General features: G+C 44.5%; 1 protein-coding gene across 1 annotated transcript; it reads right to left on the bottom strand.

Moving 5' to 3' along the window:
- Positions 1 to 17777: 17777 nt before the first annotated feature.
- On the bottom strand, positions 17778 to 18407 carry LOC138368034 (atherin-like). Its single transcript, XM_069330334.1, has one exon. The coding sequence runs from the start codon at positions 18405 to 18407 to the stop codon at positions 17778 to 17780; it is 630 nt and encodes a 209-aa protein (XP_069186435.1).
- Positions 18408 to 19287: the final 880 nt, after the last annotated feature.

Here is a 19287-nt window from a genome sequence, read left to right as displayed (position 1 = left end):
GAGGTGAGCAACTGTCTTCCCTGTTTTTATACCCATTTCTATGCATGTCGGTTACCTCGTGGTCGGTCGTCCCATACCCTATAGGCGACCGCCTCCACAATATACATGGGAGATTTTAATGCTAGACATATTATGCTGGGAGATTAAAAAAACGATAATTGATGCAAATTTATCAAATATGTTTATGACAACAGATTAACTGTGTATAATACGGATACCCAAACTCATTTATTGGGAGGCAGACTTGTTTATGCAACGGGTAGAAACCTTGTTGAAGATAGTATGGAATGCTTGTTGATAAATCACTTCGTTAGCGATCACTATGCAATTTCTACTTCCTATGAGGTACAGTGTGATGTACTTAATAGACATCAGAGACAGAAAATATATATTCCATATGGTTTGCATCACCACTTTATTAACTGTATTTCAAAATAGTATCAAGATTACTCAATAACGAATGTTCAAGCCTTCTCCAGAGATCTCGTTGATACAATTACTACCTACTACGAAACATGGGCGTGTTGGGGAACAAGCCGTAAGCCTAGCAGAGGTGGACAACACCCTGTTACGGACCCGAGTCCATCGTCGGAGCACGGAGCAGTGACAACAACGCCATCTGTGAGTCCGCTCCCGAAACCCCCTCCAAATGGACGACGCCATCTAGTGATGACGAGAGACGCTGGCAATACGTGCTGGATTCCCGTCTTAATTGGCTCGTGGAATAGCCGCTGCTGACCTCTGGTGAGGTGGCGCTTAGACAGCAACGCCATCTATGGAGTGAAGAGGTGGACGTTTGTGTCTAAGCCTGTAAGTGAGGTTCCCTAGAGCATCCCAGTATTAATGATGTATCTGATTGCAGAGTCGACCTGGGACTGCTGTGTTGGACGATGGATCAGTCTACCCAAGGCAGCCAAGGTCTCTTCACCAGTCTGCTTTGAAGAAGCTGTGAGTCCCCCCTGGACGAACTCTGTTGAGAGTATTAGCCTGCCTGTGGCGTGGCAGTGTCGGGAATCGCCTTATCCGGAGCTGGCTGGTGGAAGAGACTAGCCACTGTGGTGCTTAGTGAGGAGAGTGATCAGCGGGTCACACGAGGCTCCTGCCTAGGGCTCGCAACCCCAGTATCGGTCGTGGAGTGGCCTACACAGCGGAGCTGATCGGTACCTGCCAGCTACAGGCTGGATTGTGGTTGAAGGCCTCCACGACGAAGCACCCAGTGGGACTGTGATTTGGCTGGCCTGTGGCCAGGGCAGATTCGTCACAGAGTCATAGTGGATTCATCGTGGGCCACGGAAGAAGGAACCGGGGCTACCCAGAGTGAGCACCGTTGAGCATCCAGTGTCTTCGGAGGAAGACGAACCTGTACATAATTGTGTAGTTATAATCCCCGTGTGTGACTGTTATTTATTTATACTTGGTAGTGGAAATATATATCAGAAAAACTGGAACATTTGTATCCCTCCCCCTTTAATTTAACTTGCAATACGGAACACACCCCTTGAAAGCCTCTACTAACTTGGGGCCGGATTCCCAAACTCTACTACCATCAGAGAAGAACCCGGTTGCGTCCCAGTAGGGCCGTAACACACCCACCACCATCCAAGTGGGTCCTTGGCCCCGTATTTGTTAAAAAACATGAACGAGTAAAGCAGCTTGGAGATACATACAAACGAACCAGATCACAAGACCAAAGAGCCAAAGCTCAACCCTCGCAAGCATAACTAGGTGAGTAGGAGAATATTTACATGCATTTCTTGTCGCAAATAGAGAGGTGAGAGACACGAGCAACGTTATACGAAATAAACATTGAGAAGAGTTCCTACAAAGTATAAATGAGCAAACAACACTTGTTGAAGTTTGGGAAAAGATACGAAAAAATCTCTAGAAGCAACCTAACCAAACCAATGCACCACAGTCCACTAGAACAAGCAAACATTCTCCTTGATCAATGGGCAATAACATCAAGTTATAACTCACTCTTAATTAACATACATAACAAACTTAATGACACACGCCCCAACAGAAACGAACCCTCAGTCTTGCCTGTACAAACATTGACGTGTCGGATCTTAATGATGTAACTGAATGGAATCATGCACTAAATATGTGAACGTAGGGTTTTATTCTCAACCAACAACAACAACAAAACAATTATCAGGTACATGAATTATTATTATTATTTATAAGATTATAAACAAAAGAGCATCTGCTCCAAACATGCTACCTCCAACATCTGTAGTACTTCTGTTACTTCTAGGAAACATTCTTCTGAATGTTTCTATGAACCCTAACCCTATGGTAACCCTATGGACCCTGTAGAGTCCATAGGAATAACTGTATTCCCATTACCCTCTGCTGCCCCTTGCTGTGCATCCCTGTCTCCTGCAGGTGCTGGTATCCCTTCATTATTAGGATGGATATCACTAGTTGCCCCACCCCCCACCAGAAGGGTCTTCAAAACTCCCTGTGAACCTTGGCATGAGCTGATCGGCATGCCTTTTCCAATTAATGTTCCCAAAACTCTGCACTTGCACAGTGAAATTCCTGCAGCCCAGGACTTCCCTAATTTTTCCTTCAACCCAAGACTTCCCAATTCCAAAATTCCTTTCATATACTGCATTCCCCTCGTTAAACAACAATTCCTCTCCCTGAGCCAACTGACTGGCCAAGCTAGTTACTGATTTCTCTTTATCGGGATCTGTCTTTACTGCTTCCAAGTGCACTTTAAAGTGCCTATTAAACAGTAATTCAGAAGGAGATTTACCAGTAGTAGAATGAACAGTTTTCATTTGATTATATGAAAATCTACAAAGCCTTGTATTAATAGTACCTTCCATAAACCACTTTAACCCTTCTTTCAAGGATCTCACTGCTCTCTCTGCTAGACCATTTCAAGAAGAATTATAGGGGGCTGGGTGTTACATGTTTAATACCATTTTTTCTAAAAATAATCCTCCATTTCCACAGAAACAAAATAAGGAGCATTGTCTGACACAACTATGCCTGGTAATACAAAATTACAAAATGTTTTCCTTAGTAATTCACAAGTTACAGTGGTGGAATTACACACATGAACATCCAGAAATTTTGTGTATGAATCCACCACCACTAGGTAATATTTGTTATCCATAGGTCCAGCATAATCTACATGAAGTCTAGACCAAGGTTTTTCAGTGCATGGCCAAGAAAGCACTGGGACCTGTGGTTTCTGATAATTCTTAAAGCAAATATGAAAATTTTTTGTTACCTCAGCAATATCCTGGTCTATTTTTGGCCACCAAACCCAACTTTTAGCTTCTGCTTTCATAGCATTTATGCCATTATGGCCTACATGCAGCTGTTCCAAAATCTTACATCTCAGTTCCCCAGGCACCACCACTCTATTCCTATACAAGAGTACATCCTGGTGAATACTAAGGTCAGCCTTTACTGCAGCATACTCTGGCAATAACAAATTATCATTCCAACCATATTTGACATATTTCATCAACAGATTTAATTTGGGATCTCTACCAGTTGCCTTCCTAATAGTCTGGGATGAAATATCCTCAAAAGACATGGATTCCACCAGGTTAACATACTCCACTGGAATACTGGAATTCAATTCTTCTGTCACAGGCAATCTACTTAATGCATCAGCTACTACATTATCCTTGCCTGGCTTAAACTCTAAATCATACTCAAACTGCGAGAGTAGTAATGCCCATCTTTGAACTCTAGCATTGGCATTAACTGGAATTTGCTTACTTCTGCCAAACAATCCTAGCAGGGGTTTATGGTCTATTCTAGCAAGAAATTTACTCCCCAGCAGAAAATCCCTCAGTTTTTTACAGCATATACCAAAGCTAAGGCTTCTTTATCTAACTGAGAATAATTCTGTTCCGCAGGAGATAATTTCTTGCTAGCAAAATATACTACTTTATCCTGACCATTTACTTCCTGTAATAATACGCAACCCACTCCTACTTGGAAAGCATCTACCTCCAGTTTTAACGGGAGTCTACCAGTAAAATTAGTGAGCACTGGAGAATTGATCAATTCCTGCTTAATATTCCTGAAGGCATTCTCCTCTCTTGCTGCCCACTTAAATCTAGCCCCTTTTTTTCAGCAATTCATACAAGGGTGCTAATTTTGTTGAAAAGTTCTTCACGAACTTACAAAAATATGTAACCATCCCAACAAAAGACTGTACTTCCTCAACTGATGTTGGGGCTGGGGCATCTACTATAGCAGCTACATTTTTGTGAGAAGGAGTAAAGCCCTTACCTGAAATATGGTACCCCAGGTATTCAATGACCTTGGTCTTCAATGTTGTTTTACCCTTATTAATCTTCCCATTGTGCTTTTGCAAAAGGTTCAAAACTTGTTCTAATCTAGCATCATGCACTTACTCATTCTCCCCACATGCAATAATGTCATCTAAAAAACTAGCCACACCTTCAATGTTTACTAACAACTGGGACACGAATCTCTGAAAAATTGCTGGAGACGAGGAGAGTGCGAAAGAAAGTCTTTTATACTTAAATAACCCCTTGTGAATATTAATCACTAACAATTTCTGGCTCTCCTCTACAGGAATTTGCAAGTAAGCGTCTTTCAGGTCAATCTTAGAAAAAATTGCCCCCTTGCAGACCACTGACAAACACTCATCTATCTTAGGTAAAGGGTACTTCTCACAGTGTATGCGGCTGTTCAGTTCCTTGAAGTCTGCACAGATTCTCAAGGATTTCCGATCTGCCTTCAATACTGGTACAATTGGGGCTGCCCACTCACTATGTGTAATTGGCTCTAAGATGCCTTCTGCCACATGCTTTTCCAGGGCTGATTCTACCAACTGCTTGTAATGAAACGGCACTGTTCTTGCCTTAAAAAATTTAGGTGAAGCCAAACTTTTCAGGTGAATTTTTGCCACCATGCTATTAATTGGCTTATCTGCCTTCACTGAATATATATCTAACATTTGTTTGGCACTTTTAATTGTTTTAACTATCGACAATTCATCTAGACCCACCAAGAAAATTCCCACTTTTTCCATGAGATCCTTACCACATAGGCTAAGATTATGTTAATCCACTAAATAAAAATCCTGGACAATTTCTTTTCCATTATAACCTACTTTTCCCGACACCTTGCCATAGACCTTACTCAGTACATTATTATATGCACTTAATGATTTTTTACCTGGTTTTACATTTAATTGCAAGGTATCTGCCCAATTTCTAGACAGTGTTGACACTGCAGCACCAGTGTCCAGTTCCAAGGGAACTAACTTTCCATTAATTATAAAATTCATCACTTGTGACTTCACTGAACATACCTTTTCTTTCACCGAATTTAGTCTGCTTTCCTCACCTGCAGCTTCTTCAGACGGTTTACCTTCCTCTACTGCCTTAACCACAATACCACTACCTCTTCTTCCCGCATTTCCTGGTCGTCTCCTCTCCCAGGCCTTGCTGTTCCTGTTCAGATATTCCCTACACACTCTCTGCAAGTGTCCCTCCTTGTTACAAAAGTTGCACATGCTACTACTGTGATTGTATCCACAGTGTTTACATCTGGTCTGGCCCTGTACGACCATAATTTCCTGAGTAGAAGTCTTACTTCCAAAAGCCCTTTCCAGGTTCAATATCTTCTCGAGCACTGTCCATAAAGTCACCGATTGTAGATCCAAGTTTTCTGCCACCAGGTTAGGGAAATATATCTCATTTTCCACTGCCATGAACAACTGTTCCCTAACCCTGCCGTCAAATTGCGCTCCAAAGCTGCAGTGGTTAGCCAAAGCTTTCAATTCCGTATATAAATCCTGTACGGATTCCTGCTACTTTTTCGTCCTCTTCTGGAAATCCATCAAACTCCTGTGATATGAAGGTTTCACTACATAATGACGTTTAAGCAGGGAAATCAGGTCTACATAGGTCTTCGTGTGGGGTAGCTCAGGTGCACACAAATTCCCGAGAACACTATACACTTCCGAACCCAGTGAAATTAAGAGTACCGCTTTCTTGTTGGCGTCCTCCTTAATATCCCGGTACTGAAAGTTTGCTTCCAGCAGGCTGAGCCACAGGTCCAACGAGATCTTGGTAGTGTTAAACAGCTCCATTGAAATGAGCGGCATAGCCACGGCAACGGTGGTAGCACAATTCAACTGTTGTATGCAAAGCGTCCACCCGCCCACACGACGTACTCTCTTGATCCTCACACCTCGTCTCGTACCCTGGCTCTCTGCCTGAGGTGTTTAATCCTCGTCGCCACTGTTATAGTTGAAGGCTGAAGAGAAACAATCTTCGTCCACATGGTTTTATTCCCAACCAACTACAACAACAACAAAACAATTATCAGGTACATGAATTACTATTTACAAGATCATAAACAAAAGAGCATCTGCTCCAAACATGATACCTCCAACAACTGTAGTACTCAATCATAACGGCTTTTTGTCTAATCGAACAGCATGTGTTTTTTAATGGTGTTAAAATCATAGAAAACAAGCAATTCGAACTGGGAACTCCACAAAAAAGGGTCCTCAGCCCCTTGTTGTTAAACGTTCTAATGCATAAACTTATTAACGATCTTCCAACTAATAATGAAGACACTGTAATTTGTAATGCTTATATGTTTACAGGCTGATGATATATGATATATGATATATGTTTACAGGCTGCCTCCGAGCCTAGAGTGCTATGCTCGATTCTTTTGCTACTTGAGCTGAGGAATGTGACCTCCTTATCTCTGTACAGAAAACTCGTGCCCTCATTCCATGTGGTATTCCAGCACCCAATTATCATATAGATGGGCGAGAACTGCGAGTCTTACAGATACCTTGGTGTCCCCATTAACGACCCTGGGTACCTTTCTTCTCTCAAGAGGAGACTCTGGGAGAGATTAAAGCCCTTGCGAGTCCTTGTTGGTGTCAATCGTGGAATTAACGTGAGACTTGCTAGAATGTTCTATGTATCATTTATACGCTGTGATTGACTACAATGCTCTACATCTCACACTGTATACAGACAAAGAGCTAACATCCCTTGTAACCTTGCAAAATGAAGCTATGCGTCTCATCCTTGGGACTCCAAAATCCAAGAGAATAGTTAATATTAAAGCCTAGTTAAAATTACATACCATTTTGTCCATTAGCACAGTTTTTGGCGTGAAGGTATTGAGTAGATCTCAGCAACCCATGAAATTTCAAGCTAAACTTTTTAATATGCTACACTCACTTGTGGTCTATAGAAGAAGAACGAAATCTGATTATGCATTTTGGTTTTACAAGGAGGCCAACTCCATCAAAGTGTATATAAATAAAAATGTAAATGTTCGTTTGTTCAAAATCGCTAATCTCCGAAAGTTCAGCACCGATCTTATCTTGAGGTTATCTTGAGATGATTTCGGGGCTTTAGTGTCCCCGCGGCCCGGTCCTCGACCAGGCCTCCACCCCCAGGAAGCTGCCTGTGACAGCTGACTAACTCCCAGGTACCTATTTACTGCTAGGTAACAGGGGCATTCAGGGTGAAAGAAACTTTGCCCATTTGTTTCTGCCTCGTGCGGGAATCGAACCCGCGCCACAGAATTACGAGTCCTGCGCGCTATCCACCAGGCTACGAGGCCCTAGGCCCGAGGCCACACAATGTTCTATTTGCATCCGAGCAGGTTTTTATATACATATTGAATTGATGTGATGTCTGCGACGAAAAAAAAACATGTTTAATTTTTTAAAACTGTGTTTTTCATGTGAGAGAAATCTCACATGAATAACCTTCGAAACCTTTTTACTGATTGCTTTAAAATTTTGACTCAACGTTGCATATGAATAGGCGCATGTTTTCATATACCTACTATATACATGCCTCACCTGTGTCAGGAAAAAACATGCTTTTTTGAAAAACAGCGCCATCTGTTGGACGCTAGAGCAACACATGCTGTAATCTCCCAAAATTCTTCACCGAAGGCTTTGAAATTCTGACAACGTTCCATTCAAATATGCGCCTGTTTTTATATACCTACCATACAGATGCCACACCCGTGATAGGTAGAAACATGTTTTGTCAAAAACAGCGCCATCTGTTGCACGTAAGAGCAACACACAATATACAAAATATGTTACGATTCCATTTCATTTTTGCCGATTGCATTGATATATGGAATTTTCACAGATTTTGATTTATTATAATTTTGATTTATTTATTTAGTGTGACGTTGCATTGGAATTGATCTGTGTTGTTTACCATACCATTCATTTCATGGGTTGAGCTTATTTCTTTCTTTTTTCATTGCTTTTCTCTTGGTGTTTTTAACTGTTCTTCTTATTTTTCAGTGTAATTGGTGGTGAAATTGAGTTATGTCGATTGATCTGCGTTTGAACAGAAATATTTCGTTAGTATTTTTGTTTTTTGAAAACAAGAAAATGAACGACACGTTTATTTCACAGCTGCAAATGTGCAACATACTCCAATGAATCCACCGGCTACAACGTTAACTGCTTTCTTCACGTTATGTCAAAATGACGCGTTTGCGAAAACGCTGCTGAATTCGGAAGTGCCTACGTATTACACATGGAATGCCAGTAGAAAATCATTTGAACGACGCAAACAAGGAGAGCGAGTCGACGGACAACCTGGCATATTCAGATAAACTACGATAGGCAGACTGTACATCATGCATCCCAATCTAGATGCATGCTTCTTTCTTCGCATGCTGTTGGTAAATGTGCCCGGTCCAACGTCTTTCCAGCCAATGAGATTTGTCAATAGCGTAACACATGCCACTTTCCCAAGTGCATGTCAAGCTCTGAATTTATTGGAGAACGACCAACACTGGGATGTAGGCATTAACGACGCGTCTAACACGTCACATCCAAATCAAATTCGTGCATTGTTTGCAATCATATTGACAGCCTGCTCTCCTCTATCTCCAATAGAGTTATAGGAGAATTCCTAATTAGATTGATTCTGGCAGCATTTCGATCCCAAAATGGCATAACCTTAGCTGTTACATCGTCCGGAATAGCTAAGACATTGCTACCAGGTGGAAGAACTGCTACTTTGGCTTTGAAATTGCCACAGAACATTCAATTCATTGAAACTCTCACGTGCATCATTTCCAAGGCATCCGGCATGGTAAAAGTATTGCAGAAATGTGAACTTATTGTTTGGGATGAATGCACAATGGCTCACAAAAAATCACTCGAGGCTCTTGATCGATCATTGCAAGATTTGCGTGGAAACATCAGACCATTTGGGAACGCATTATTATTGCTTGCAGGAGATTTTCAGGCAAACATTACCTGTAATTCCTCGATCGACACCAGCGGACGAAATAAATGCTCGCCTGAAATACTCCACTCTGTGGCGCCACGTAAAGACGTTAAAATTAACTACAAATGTGCGTGTCCAGCTGCAAAACGATCCATCAGCTGAGATATTCTCACATCAATTTCTGGAAATTGGGAACGGAAACGTGCCAGTTGATCTGACCTGAGTCTGGCCCTAGCTTCGGTGCGGGGCAGACGTGTTGAATCGGCGCTCCAGCAGTTTGGTGTTGTTTGCCCGTTTCGGCCGGTTGGGGGCGGGTGTGTGCCTGCTCGCCTGTGCTGACGTGGCGTTACGATGGGGGTCCCTCTACCCCCAGTCGTCCGGGCTCAGTCTGTGGGACTAGAGTTCTCTGTGCGGGCTGGTTACCCGGAGATTGCCCTGGCTTGTGAACTGCTCTCTGTCCCTGTGTTTGCGATTTATGGGGTCGAGTTGGTAACGGCCCGTAGGGCCATTGTGAAGTTTGCAGAGGAGGCGGCGTATCGCGATTTTCTCCGGCGATACGAGGGGCGGACACTGCCCCTGCCGGATGGTGCGGGCACTGTCACCCTCTCGGATAGAAGTGGTGCACTTACTTACATCAGTGTGCATGGGGCTCCCTTGGAGTTTCCAGAGGCACTGCTACGGCGGTATTTCGGGCGGTTTGGCGCAGTTGTTAGTGTGAGAGTGAACGTGGTGTCTTCTAGTCCTCTTAAGGGTGTGAGGTCTAACATTCGCACCCTGGGCATGAGACTCCGGGCGGATATTCCGTCCTCTGTGCGCCTTCTGGGGTACAACGTTCGGGTGTTTTACGCCCGTCAGCCGCGGACGTGTTATCGTTGTGGTCTTTTGGGCCATCAGGCTGCTGACTGTTCTGCGCCTCCTGTTGCACCAGTGAACCTCTTCAGTGAGGAGGATTTTCCGCCCCTTCCTGTGGGGGATGATTCGGTGGGTATGGACGTCTCTTCGGCTGAGGAGGTGCCCTCTGTAGCAGCTGTTGCTCCGCCTGTTGCCGCATCTCTTCCAGAGGTTGGGTCCTCGCCTAGTGCTCCAGCTGGTGTCCCTGCGCCTCTTCCGCCTGCCGTTTGCTCAGACCCCTCGTCTTCCAGTTCTTCCTCTGCTGTGTCTGTCCCGGTCCCTGCACCCTCGCCGTCTGTCCCGGCTGTGCTGGGAGATGAGGTGGATCCGGAATTCCCTCCTGTGCCTGGCCTGGTGCCCCGTGTGGTTGAGGAGGCTGCCGTGCTGCGGCGTGCGTCGGTTCGCTCGGTTGGTGCTGCGCGGGTCGCTGAGTCTGCCTCCGGGTCTGATGATGTGCGGCCCGAGCCTAAGCGTTCCCGGCGTTCTTCTGTGTGGGCTGATGTTGGCGAATTCGACGAGTGTCGTACTTCCGTTGACGGTGGCGTGGCTCCGGATGTGGTGCACACTACGGTGGTGGCGGAGGTACACTTGCCTGAGGATGCCGGTGCCGGCGTTTCGGCCTCAACCTCTGGTCCGGTGTCCGAGGGTCCTGCTTCAGGTGCGTTGCCTGCGTCGGATGGCTCCGGTTCTTCGTGGGCGGTGGTTCCCCCTGCTGTAGTTGGTGGTGAGCGGGGTGGTCTGGTGGTGATGTTGAGAAAGGATGCTCGCTCTGGATGTTCTGTGGCCCCTTCCTCGTTACCCGTTTCCTCGGCAGCGGTCTTGCCGCCTCTTCCGTTTCCTGCAGTCCCTTCCGTGTCTCCTGCGGTATCCGTGGAAGTGCTATCGTCTCAGCGTCCGACACCTGCTCCGATAGCGAAGGCGTGGCAGGCTCGGCGACCCTCGTCCGCTTCTCTGGTGTCATCTGCTTCCTCGAAGGGCGTGGTTGGCGCTCCCCAGCCTCGTTATGCGACTTGTGTCAGTGACCTTAGGCATTGGCCGATGCCGCCAGATATAGATGTTCCTGAGTTTATGATACCCGCTCGAGCGCGGGGGATCAAAAACCCTACCGACCTTGACGATCTCGTCTGGGAAGCTTACAAGTCGAAATATCCTTGTGAGCTGTTCCCGGAGAAGTACGTTTCTTCCGATGTTCCTCGCAAGTGATTTCTATGTATTTTGTGTTGCCTGATTGTGGGGTGTGTATGTGAGTGGGTGGGGTGGGTATTGTTTCCCGGTTCCTGCGTGCTCCGGTTTGTTTTGTGGGTTTTTTTGTATGGCTCGTGGGGGGGGGGGTGTGCGGTTCCTATGCGTTTGTGTGTTCGGTTATGGATGTCGTGTGCACTTGTTTGTCATATTGTGTGCCCTTCAGGCTGTTGGCGTGTGCTCTTTGTTATGTTTTGCCTTCCGTTTGTTATGGCGGATCTGTTTTCTTTATTGTTATTGTCCTTATTCTTGTATGTTTCTCGCCTCTCTGTATGTATTTGAGGGCTTGTTTTGTGTGCATTTTGTCCTGGGGTTTTCCCTTATGTTTGTATTACACTGTGTTACTAATTGTGTATTGTTTGTATATGCATTTTTTTTGTGGTCAGCCCTTCTGGCTGGTCTTCTATTGATTTGTTCCTTTGTCCTTGTACATATGTGTGCTTTGTACTTTTGTTCTATGTTATATTTGTTCTGTTTTTCTTGTACATTATACGCATGCTTGCATGTAAAAATAAAAATAAAAAAAAAAAAAAAAGTTGATCTGACCTCTGGACGAATTACATTACCATATAACTTCTACAATTTAGTGACGTCAAAAGAAGAATTGGTTGAACAAGTATTTCCCATTATTCAAACCAATTATAAGAATCACGATTCGCTGAATGAACGAACTATTCTTGTGGCAAAGAACAATGACGTCTACGAACTTAACAACATTGTTCAGTCTAACATTCAAAGCAAGGCAGTCACATACAAGTCCGTCGACACTGTTAAGGAAGCAGATGAAGCTGTTAATTATCAAACGGAATTTTTGAATTCACTTGAACATCCAGGGATTCCATCACACGTACGGCAATCGAAAATCGGCGTGCCAATTATCATGTTGCAAAATATCAACCAGTCAAAACTCTGCAACGCCACGTCCCTTGGAGTAAAAAAATTAATCAGCAACGTCGAAGAAGCAACAATCTTGACAAGACCTTTCAAAGGTGAAGATGTCCTCATTCCTCGCATTCCTATAATTCTATCAGATATGCCATTTCAATTTAAGAAATTGTAATTTCCAATTCGATTGGCGTTTGCAGTCACCATCAACAAAGCTCTGGGCCAATCTTTAGAATTGTGTCGTTTATATCTAGACACGGATTGCTTCTCACATGGACAATTATATGTTGCGTATTCTAGAATCGGCAAACCAGACAATCTCTATACCTCCACAGACAATGAAACAACAACAAAATATTGTATACCCACAAGCATTGTCAAATTAAACATATTACAAACGTGCAATTTCTCTTTTCTTTCTTTTCTTTTTAACCAAACTGAGCCACAGCAACGCGTGGCGGGTACAGCTAGTAATAAATATGAACCCAACTCAATTAATGATTAATCAACCAATTAATCCGTGGGATAACTGGAATCTATCAGTGGATTTTGTAAATGCACCCAAGAAAGATAGTGTACACTCTACATTATTTAAACAGTTAACACTGAAAAGCATCACTGAGAGTACTCAGGTTATTTATAACGATGTGTATCAGTGCTATACCGACGGTTCTGTAGAAATAGGTGGAAGATGGACCGGATGTGCATGTAATATATTTGAACAATCTTCTCTCGTACATACAGCAATGAAATGCGTCAATGACTAGGCAAGTACAACTCAAACTGAAATTGCAGGCATATACTTTACCACTGAATTTTTAAAGGACAAAGGCAGTGGACTTATATACTGTGACTCGCAGAGTGCACTCCTGGCATTGATCACTGTTACGGAAAGGTATCAGGACGTGTTAATTCGTCGCACTAAGTTACAATTAAAATTGTGATATAAAATTACAGTGTATTAAACTATTGCAGAAGGAGCCAGGACAACAACCGTGAGTGCTGTTCGGACCAGCACAGCTCGTCTGGTGGCGGGAAGTCTGGTAGCCAATCAGAGTCGCCAACCGAGACAACAAGGCACTGATAAATTTGGGTACAAACAGTATTCCACTCACTCCAGCGACCGTAACATCAACTCTCGGCTGACGGTCCAAACATATAAGCGTCTGAAGAAGTGCTCCACACTGGAATAAGGGTATATTCACTCGGCGTACTTGGCGTTTGAGAGCGGCGCCTGATGAACATATAAGCAGTGTGATGGTTCTGCGGTACACCTGAGGGAGATATGTACACTGTTGAAAGAGGTGCCTGAGGGAGATTATGTACAGTGTGTTTAGGGAGATACGTGAAATGTGTCTACCTTGCAATAGTACAGAAATATACAGTGATTAAGGAACTTTATGGGTACCAGTGACAGATACTTTATTGGTATATTGACTGGTGACGGCGGTGAATTGACATGTACATATATTGTACATACAAGTATAAATGTTAATGAATACAGACGAGGTATTTTGTCTCGGTCTTTATTCCCCGAGGATTAGCAGATCTTTATAATGAGGCTCGGCCAGAATTTGTCGCACCAGACGACGGACCTGGCTGTGAAAAATTACTTTGACAAGATTGAGACGTCGTTGGTTGTCAATGTCACAACGGCGGAAGTGTGTAAGCACGACAATGTAGAAACAAGTGCTTGTATGAAGAAAGACTTGACATCAGCACCCTGAATGTAATGATCTATGATAAATTCACGCTAAGGCTATACAATCCAGGACACATGCACTGTTGCAGATGTCGGCGCTCGAGTCGCCTTCTGAGGCCCCGAAGATGTAGAGTATGCAGTGAGCTACACAACGCTGACATGTGCAAAGCCATAGAGAACACGATATGGATCTCTGAAATAGCAGTCGCACACTTGCTATCATCTCGGGTAACTTCAACACTCGATGAATTACTACTTGATACACAAAGAACCGACGCAAATGGAAGATCTATTGAACACCTTTTGGATAAAGTGCCTGAAGTCTGTCTGCTTAACTCGACGGAACCAACTGGTATTGATAAAGGTAAGCTGGACCTCGCGTTTATCTCGGTATTTGAGTTGTCATTAGTCGGTTGACCCGTATTAACTAGTGACCACTGTTCTACAAGGTTATTAATATAGCAGTACCTCCAGCTCCTGCAACCCATCCTCGACTAGAGTCCATTACATTCAGCGGTCAACCCCATAGACGCATACATAAATTTTAACATAATGTTCATTCAAAACAGGAATTTTCTAGAGTATAAATTAATTTTATAATAGCATATTGTGTATATATAGGCATAGAATAGGTTAGGTGTTTAGGTTCTGTTGGCGATTATTTGTGTTTATAGTACGTGGGTGAAACATTTATAGCTTTGTGATTCGAACAAAATTCGTCGGTGAAGCATGTTCCACACATGTTCGAACATCAGCAGTTGAGTCGTGTAAACCGATTTTCATTCATAAACAGGGTTTGGCGGATGCATGGAATCACTTTTGGATTTTTGTTTAGAGGACGGGCTGGCTCCTGAGCCCGGTTGAGATTTTATCAAAGCAGGTTAGACGAAGGTTCAGGAATCTCTCTAAACTTTGCACTAAAACTACACTCCTCTTGACAACACCGACGAAATGGAAAAAAGATTTAATAAATGCAATACACGGATCAAATCGCGCTATCCTAAAGAGGAAAACATTTGCCGAACATAAGCATACTCTGCCTTAAGAGTTGATGTTCTTCTAGAGCGCTCTACGGTGACCACCCTTAAATGCCCCAGCACCCTGCGCTTTAGAGCTCCTTAACTGATGGGAGCCTTACTTTCCTCACTAGGTACCACTGCTCACTCCTTGGGAGAATCTGTCAACCTGCAGAACGGTTCCCTAAGAACCCAGCCTTGCACCCCGCAATGAGTAAAGTAACTCTACCACTCTCTAGTCCCCCCCCCCCCCCGTACTCCGGTATCAGTTGACACGGAAACTCTAGGTTTACCCGAGTAAAGTTACCCGTCCATAAGGTTCTTCTAGGAGTCGCCAACTTGACACATTCTACTATGTGGTAAAGTAATTCTTCTCGCACAGTGGAACATCACCTCGCCCAATAGTCTTCCTCAATAATAGTGGTGGATGTTACTATCCAGGTATATCGAATAGATTGAAAAACTGACTCGTAACGTTATGTATAGATATTAACATGTGATCGTTCATATATCTATATAAATAAAAATGAATGTTCGTTTGTTCAATATCGCTAATCTCTGAAAGTTCTTACCCGATTGCTTTGAAATTTTCACACAATGTTCCATTCGCATCTGGGCAAGATTTTAGACATATTATATAGATGTCACGTCTGTGACGGTAAAAAAAATGCTTTTTCTGAAACTGTTTTTTCATGTGAGGGAAATCTTCGAAACTTCTTTACCGATTGCTGTGAAATTTTGACACAACGTAGAATTCGGATAGGCGCGTCTTTTTATATATCTACTATATACATGCCTCGCCTGTAACTGGTAGAAACGTGCCTTTTTTGAAAAACAGTGCCATCTGTTGGAAGAGATCAACACGCGCTGTAATCTCCGAAAGTTCTTCATCGATTGCTTTTTAATTTTTGACACGACGTTGCATTCGATTAGGGGGCGTCCTTTTATATACAGACTAAATAGATGCCACCCCTGTGACAGGTAAAAAAATGCGTTTTTGAAAAACGGCGCCATCTGTTGCACATAATAGCATTATTCACTCTTTACTAAATGTCATGAATACCATTTCAATGTTTCAGACTGCATAGATATATTTTATATTCATACTTCTATTTATTTTTATTGAATTACTTTGTGTGACATTGTTGAAATTGAGCTGGGTTGTTTACCATACCGTTCATTTCATGAGCATAGATGCCACACCTGTGTTTTTTTTTTTTTTTTTTTTTAAGAAACGGTGCCATCTGTTGGGCGTAAGAGCAACTCGGACTATAATAATTTAAAAATCCGTTTCAATGTTTCAGATTGCATTGAAAAATTAAATTTTCCTTTATTTCTATATAGTAACATTTTGACTTGATTATTTTGTGACACTGTTGGACTTGATGTGTTGTTTACCATACCGTTCATTTTTTTTTTTCATAGTTTTGTTTCATTTTTTAACTGTTTTTCTTATTTTATAGATGGGAACATCAGACCCTTTGGGAAGGCATCGGACGAGGGGACAGAAGTGAGAGATGGTGGGGAGGACGAGGGGAGTTTGGGATGGAGGGGATGTAGAATAGCGGGGAAGACAAAGGGACAGGGAAGTGGGACATTGTGGAAAGGAAGAGGGGATGGTGGAGTGGGGAATGGTTGGGAGGTCGAGGAGACGGGGGGGGGGGGGGGGGGGGGATGGTGAAGAGGACTGGGGGCCAGGGAAGGTTGCTGTGGCTCGTGCATTGCCGAGCCACAGCAACGCGTGGCTGGGTGCTGCTAGTACGTAATTAGATGCTAGGTTCCTGCCTTTTATTGTACACTGTTATATATAAGTGAAGGAACAGAATATTTTGAGGTATTTTAATAGCATGTTTCGTGTTTGTGGAGATGAGGGAGCACAGGAGTGCCACTAAAGGGAGCCAGATCGTACAGTTGGAGCTTGGACTGGACCGGATGTGAGAGAATTAGGGATACCAACCCGGTCGGGTGTCTGAGAAATGCATGAAGAGTGCCTGATGTTCCTTGACAAAGAGAAGTGATGCAGAGCTCTGGCGTCATACCTTAAATGTGTAGATGCAAGAGTCTTTGCCCAAATAGGATTCTACCTTCTCTGTAATGTTTGGTTATAGTGGAAAGTCGGTTACTGAGGTGAAGCAAGTCACACTCGCCATGTGGAGACCATGCAGCCCGGTGTCGGCTGTCAGTTACTGTAATTCTTGTTTACCAGTATTTCAGTTCGCTTACATTATGTAAGCTGTTATTCATATATGTTACCTGTGAGGATATATTAAGTCAGTCTTGTTTAGCAGTAATGTTACTCTCGGTCTATGTGCGTGTGGCAACAGGCGCAGGATAGACGAGGCCTACCATCCCAGACCAGTGTTGACCCTTGTCTAGATACGATGAAATTGATTAGTACTGATTCATTTACTTTGTAATCCCAGTTTAATGATCAGATTGATATTTCTTAAGTTTCAAAGTAAATGAGTTAGGAAGATCTTTTAGTGGTGAGTTATTAGGCCTATTCACATTCTGAACGCATGGCGACCGAGCACCGGCTGCATGTAGGCTATAAGCTTGCAGTTTTGAGTCGGTTGGAACTGAAGCGGCCTGGCGGTAGGATGGACTGGTGACTCTCTGAGCACATGGCTCAAACTAGAGTTTGGTTCCAGTAATAAATAGGATAAAATTAGGTTAATCAATGTGTTTGTACTTGTTGGAGTGTGTACTAACCCTTTAATATTATTTTTTACGGTGTTAGAGGTAGGTGCTGACTTTACCCTCAACACTGAACAAGTCAGGCGCAGCACTTTAGGTGTGATTGTTTGTGGACATTTTGTTTTTGTGGTCAAAATCTGGATATGGTCCTGGCTCCCGGGGGCGCTGGTTCTTCTGTTTTGGAGGGGGTGCAGCGGCCGGGGGCACTGGTTCTTCTGTTTTGGAGGGGGTGCAGCGGCCGGGGGCACTGGTTCTTCTGTTTTGGAGGGGGTGCAGCGGCCGGGGGCACTGGTTCTTCTCTTTTGGAGGGGGTGCAGCGGCCGGGGGCACTGGTTCTTCTCTTTTGGAGGGGGGTGCAGCGGCTGGGGGCACTGGTTCTTCTCTTTTGGAGTGGGTGCAGCGGCCGGGGGAGGTGCCTGCCGTGCCTGTGTGTATCGAAGACAATAATTCTGATGTCCTCCCTTTGCAGAAGCGCATGCGCTGGTGTTCTGAATCATCCAGTTTCCTGGATGATGTCGACAGTGCGGGCTCTGTGTATTCTTCGGACGGTGAGGGTGTGGACTGTGGGGTTGCAGTGATGGTGGCCATACCTGCAGTGGGGCCTGGTGGGAGTGGTGTGGTGCGGCCTGTTTCGAAGCAATCGTGGCAGCCTTGGAGTGTCTCCCCTTTGTGGTGTGCCTCGGGAGGAGGTGGGGGAGTATGGTGCTCTGGCGTCTCCCCCATCCCCCCACCCCGCCGTAGGTAACGGGGCTCTGAGGGAGGCTCAGAGTGGCTCCATGTTCCCCCCTCTGTGAATCCTGCTGTTGGATTCCCACAGTGGCGGGGAGGGGGGGGAGGGGTTGCCGCTGATGATCGGGACCTCGTCATGATGCTGAGGAAGGATGTTCACCGTGGGGCTTCGGCTCCTGTGCTCGGTGGCGGGGACAATGCTGCACCTGCATTCTCTGCAGTTCCCCCTCCTTCATTGCCCTGGTCTGGGGGGAGCCTTGTCCTGCCTGCCGGGGTCGTGACCCCATGAGGGTCAGGTGTTGGGGCTTTCTCGGGATGCCCGGGTGCTTCCGATCCCATGGTGCTCTTCCACTATCTGGGTGCTGCAGGTGAGGAAATTTGGTTATGGGGTGCCGGATCTGATGCCTCTGCCGAGGGCGTTGCCTGGTGGCAGTGCCCGCTGATTACTTGCTGCTTTGGGAAACGTACTGCTTGCGCTTTCTGGCGTGAGTTTCCGGAAAAATATTGGTAGACGTCATGGACACAACATACCACCCTCTGGAGTGGCAAGTCTTCCCCCTCACTCCACCTGTGTTTTCATTGCCCCTCTATCTACAGCTACTCGCCACCAGCACTTTTGACCCTTACATTCTCAACATACACGCGCCTCCTAACATCTGGACTGGTGCAGTCATCGGAAGACATACCCTTCATGCAAACTGCACCTACTATGAAGATAAACTGCAGAAGGCCTATTGGCCCATACAAGGCAACTCCTATTTATATCCACCAAATCTCATTCATATATACATGTCTTACCTACTGTGAGACAGTTAAGGGGCCCAGTGTCTGCTTTAGTTATCCCTAACGTATAACTATATTTGTTTTTTGGGGG

This window comes from Procambarus clarkii, chromosome 3 (assembly GCF_040958095.1).
Source record: "Procambarus clarkii isolate CNS0578487 chromosome 3, FALCON_Pclarkii_2.0, whole genome shotgun sequence".
Taxonomy (NCBI): domain Eukaryota; kingdom Metazoa; phylum Arthropoda; class Malacostraca; order Decapoda; family Cambaridae; genus Procambarus; species Procambarus clarkii.
Note: the sequence above shows the minus strand (reverse complement) of the source record. Positions and strands in the feature narration are given on the sequence as shown.

Coding starts and splice junctions, on each gene's coding strand:
- LOC138368034 (XM_069330334.1), bottom strand. CDS start 18,407: ATGGGGGAGACGCCAGAGCACCATACTCCCCCACCTCCTCCCGAGGCA.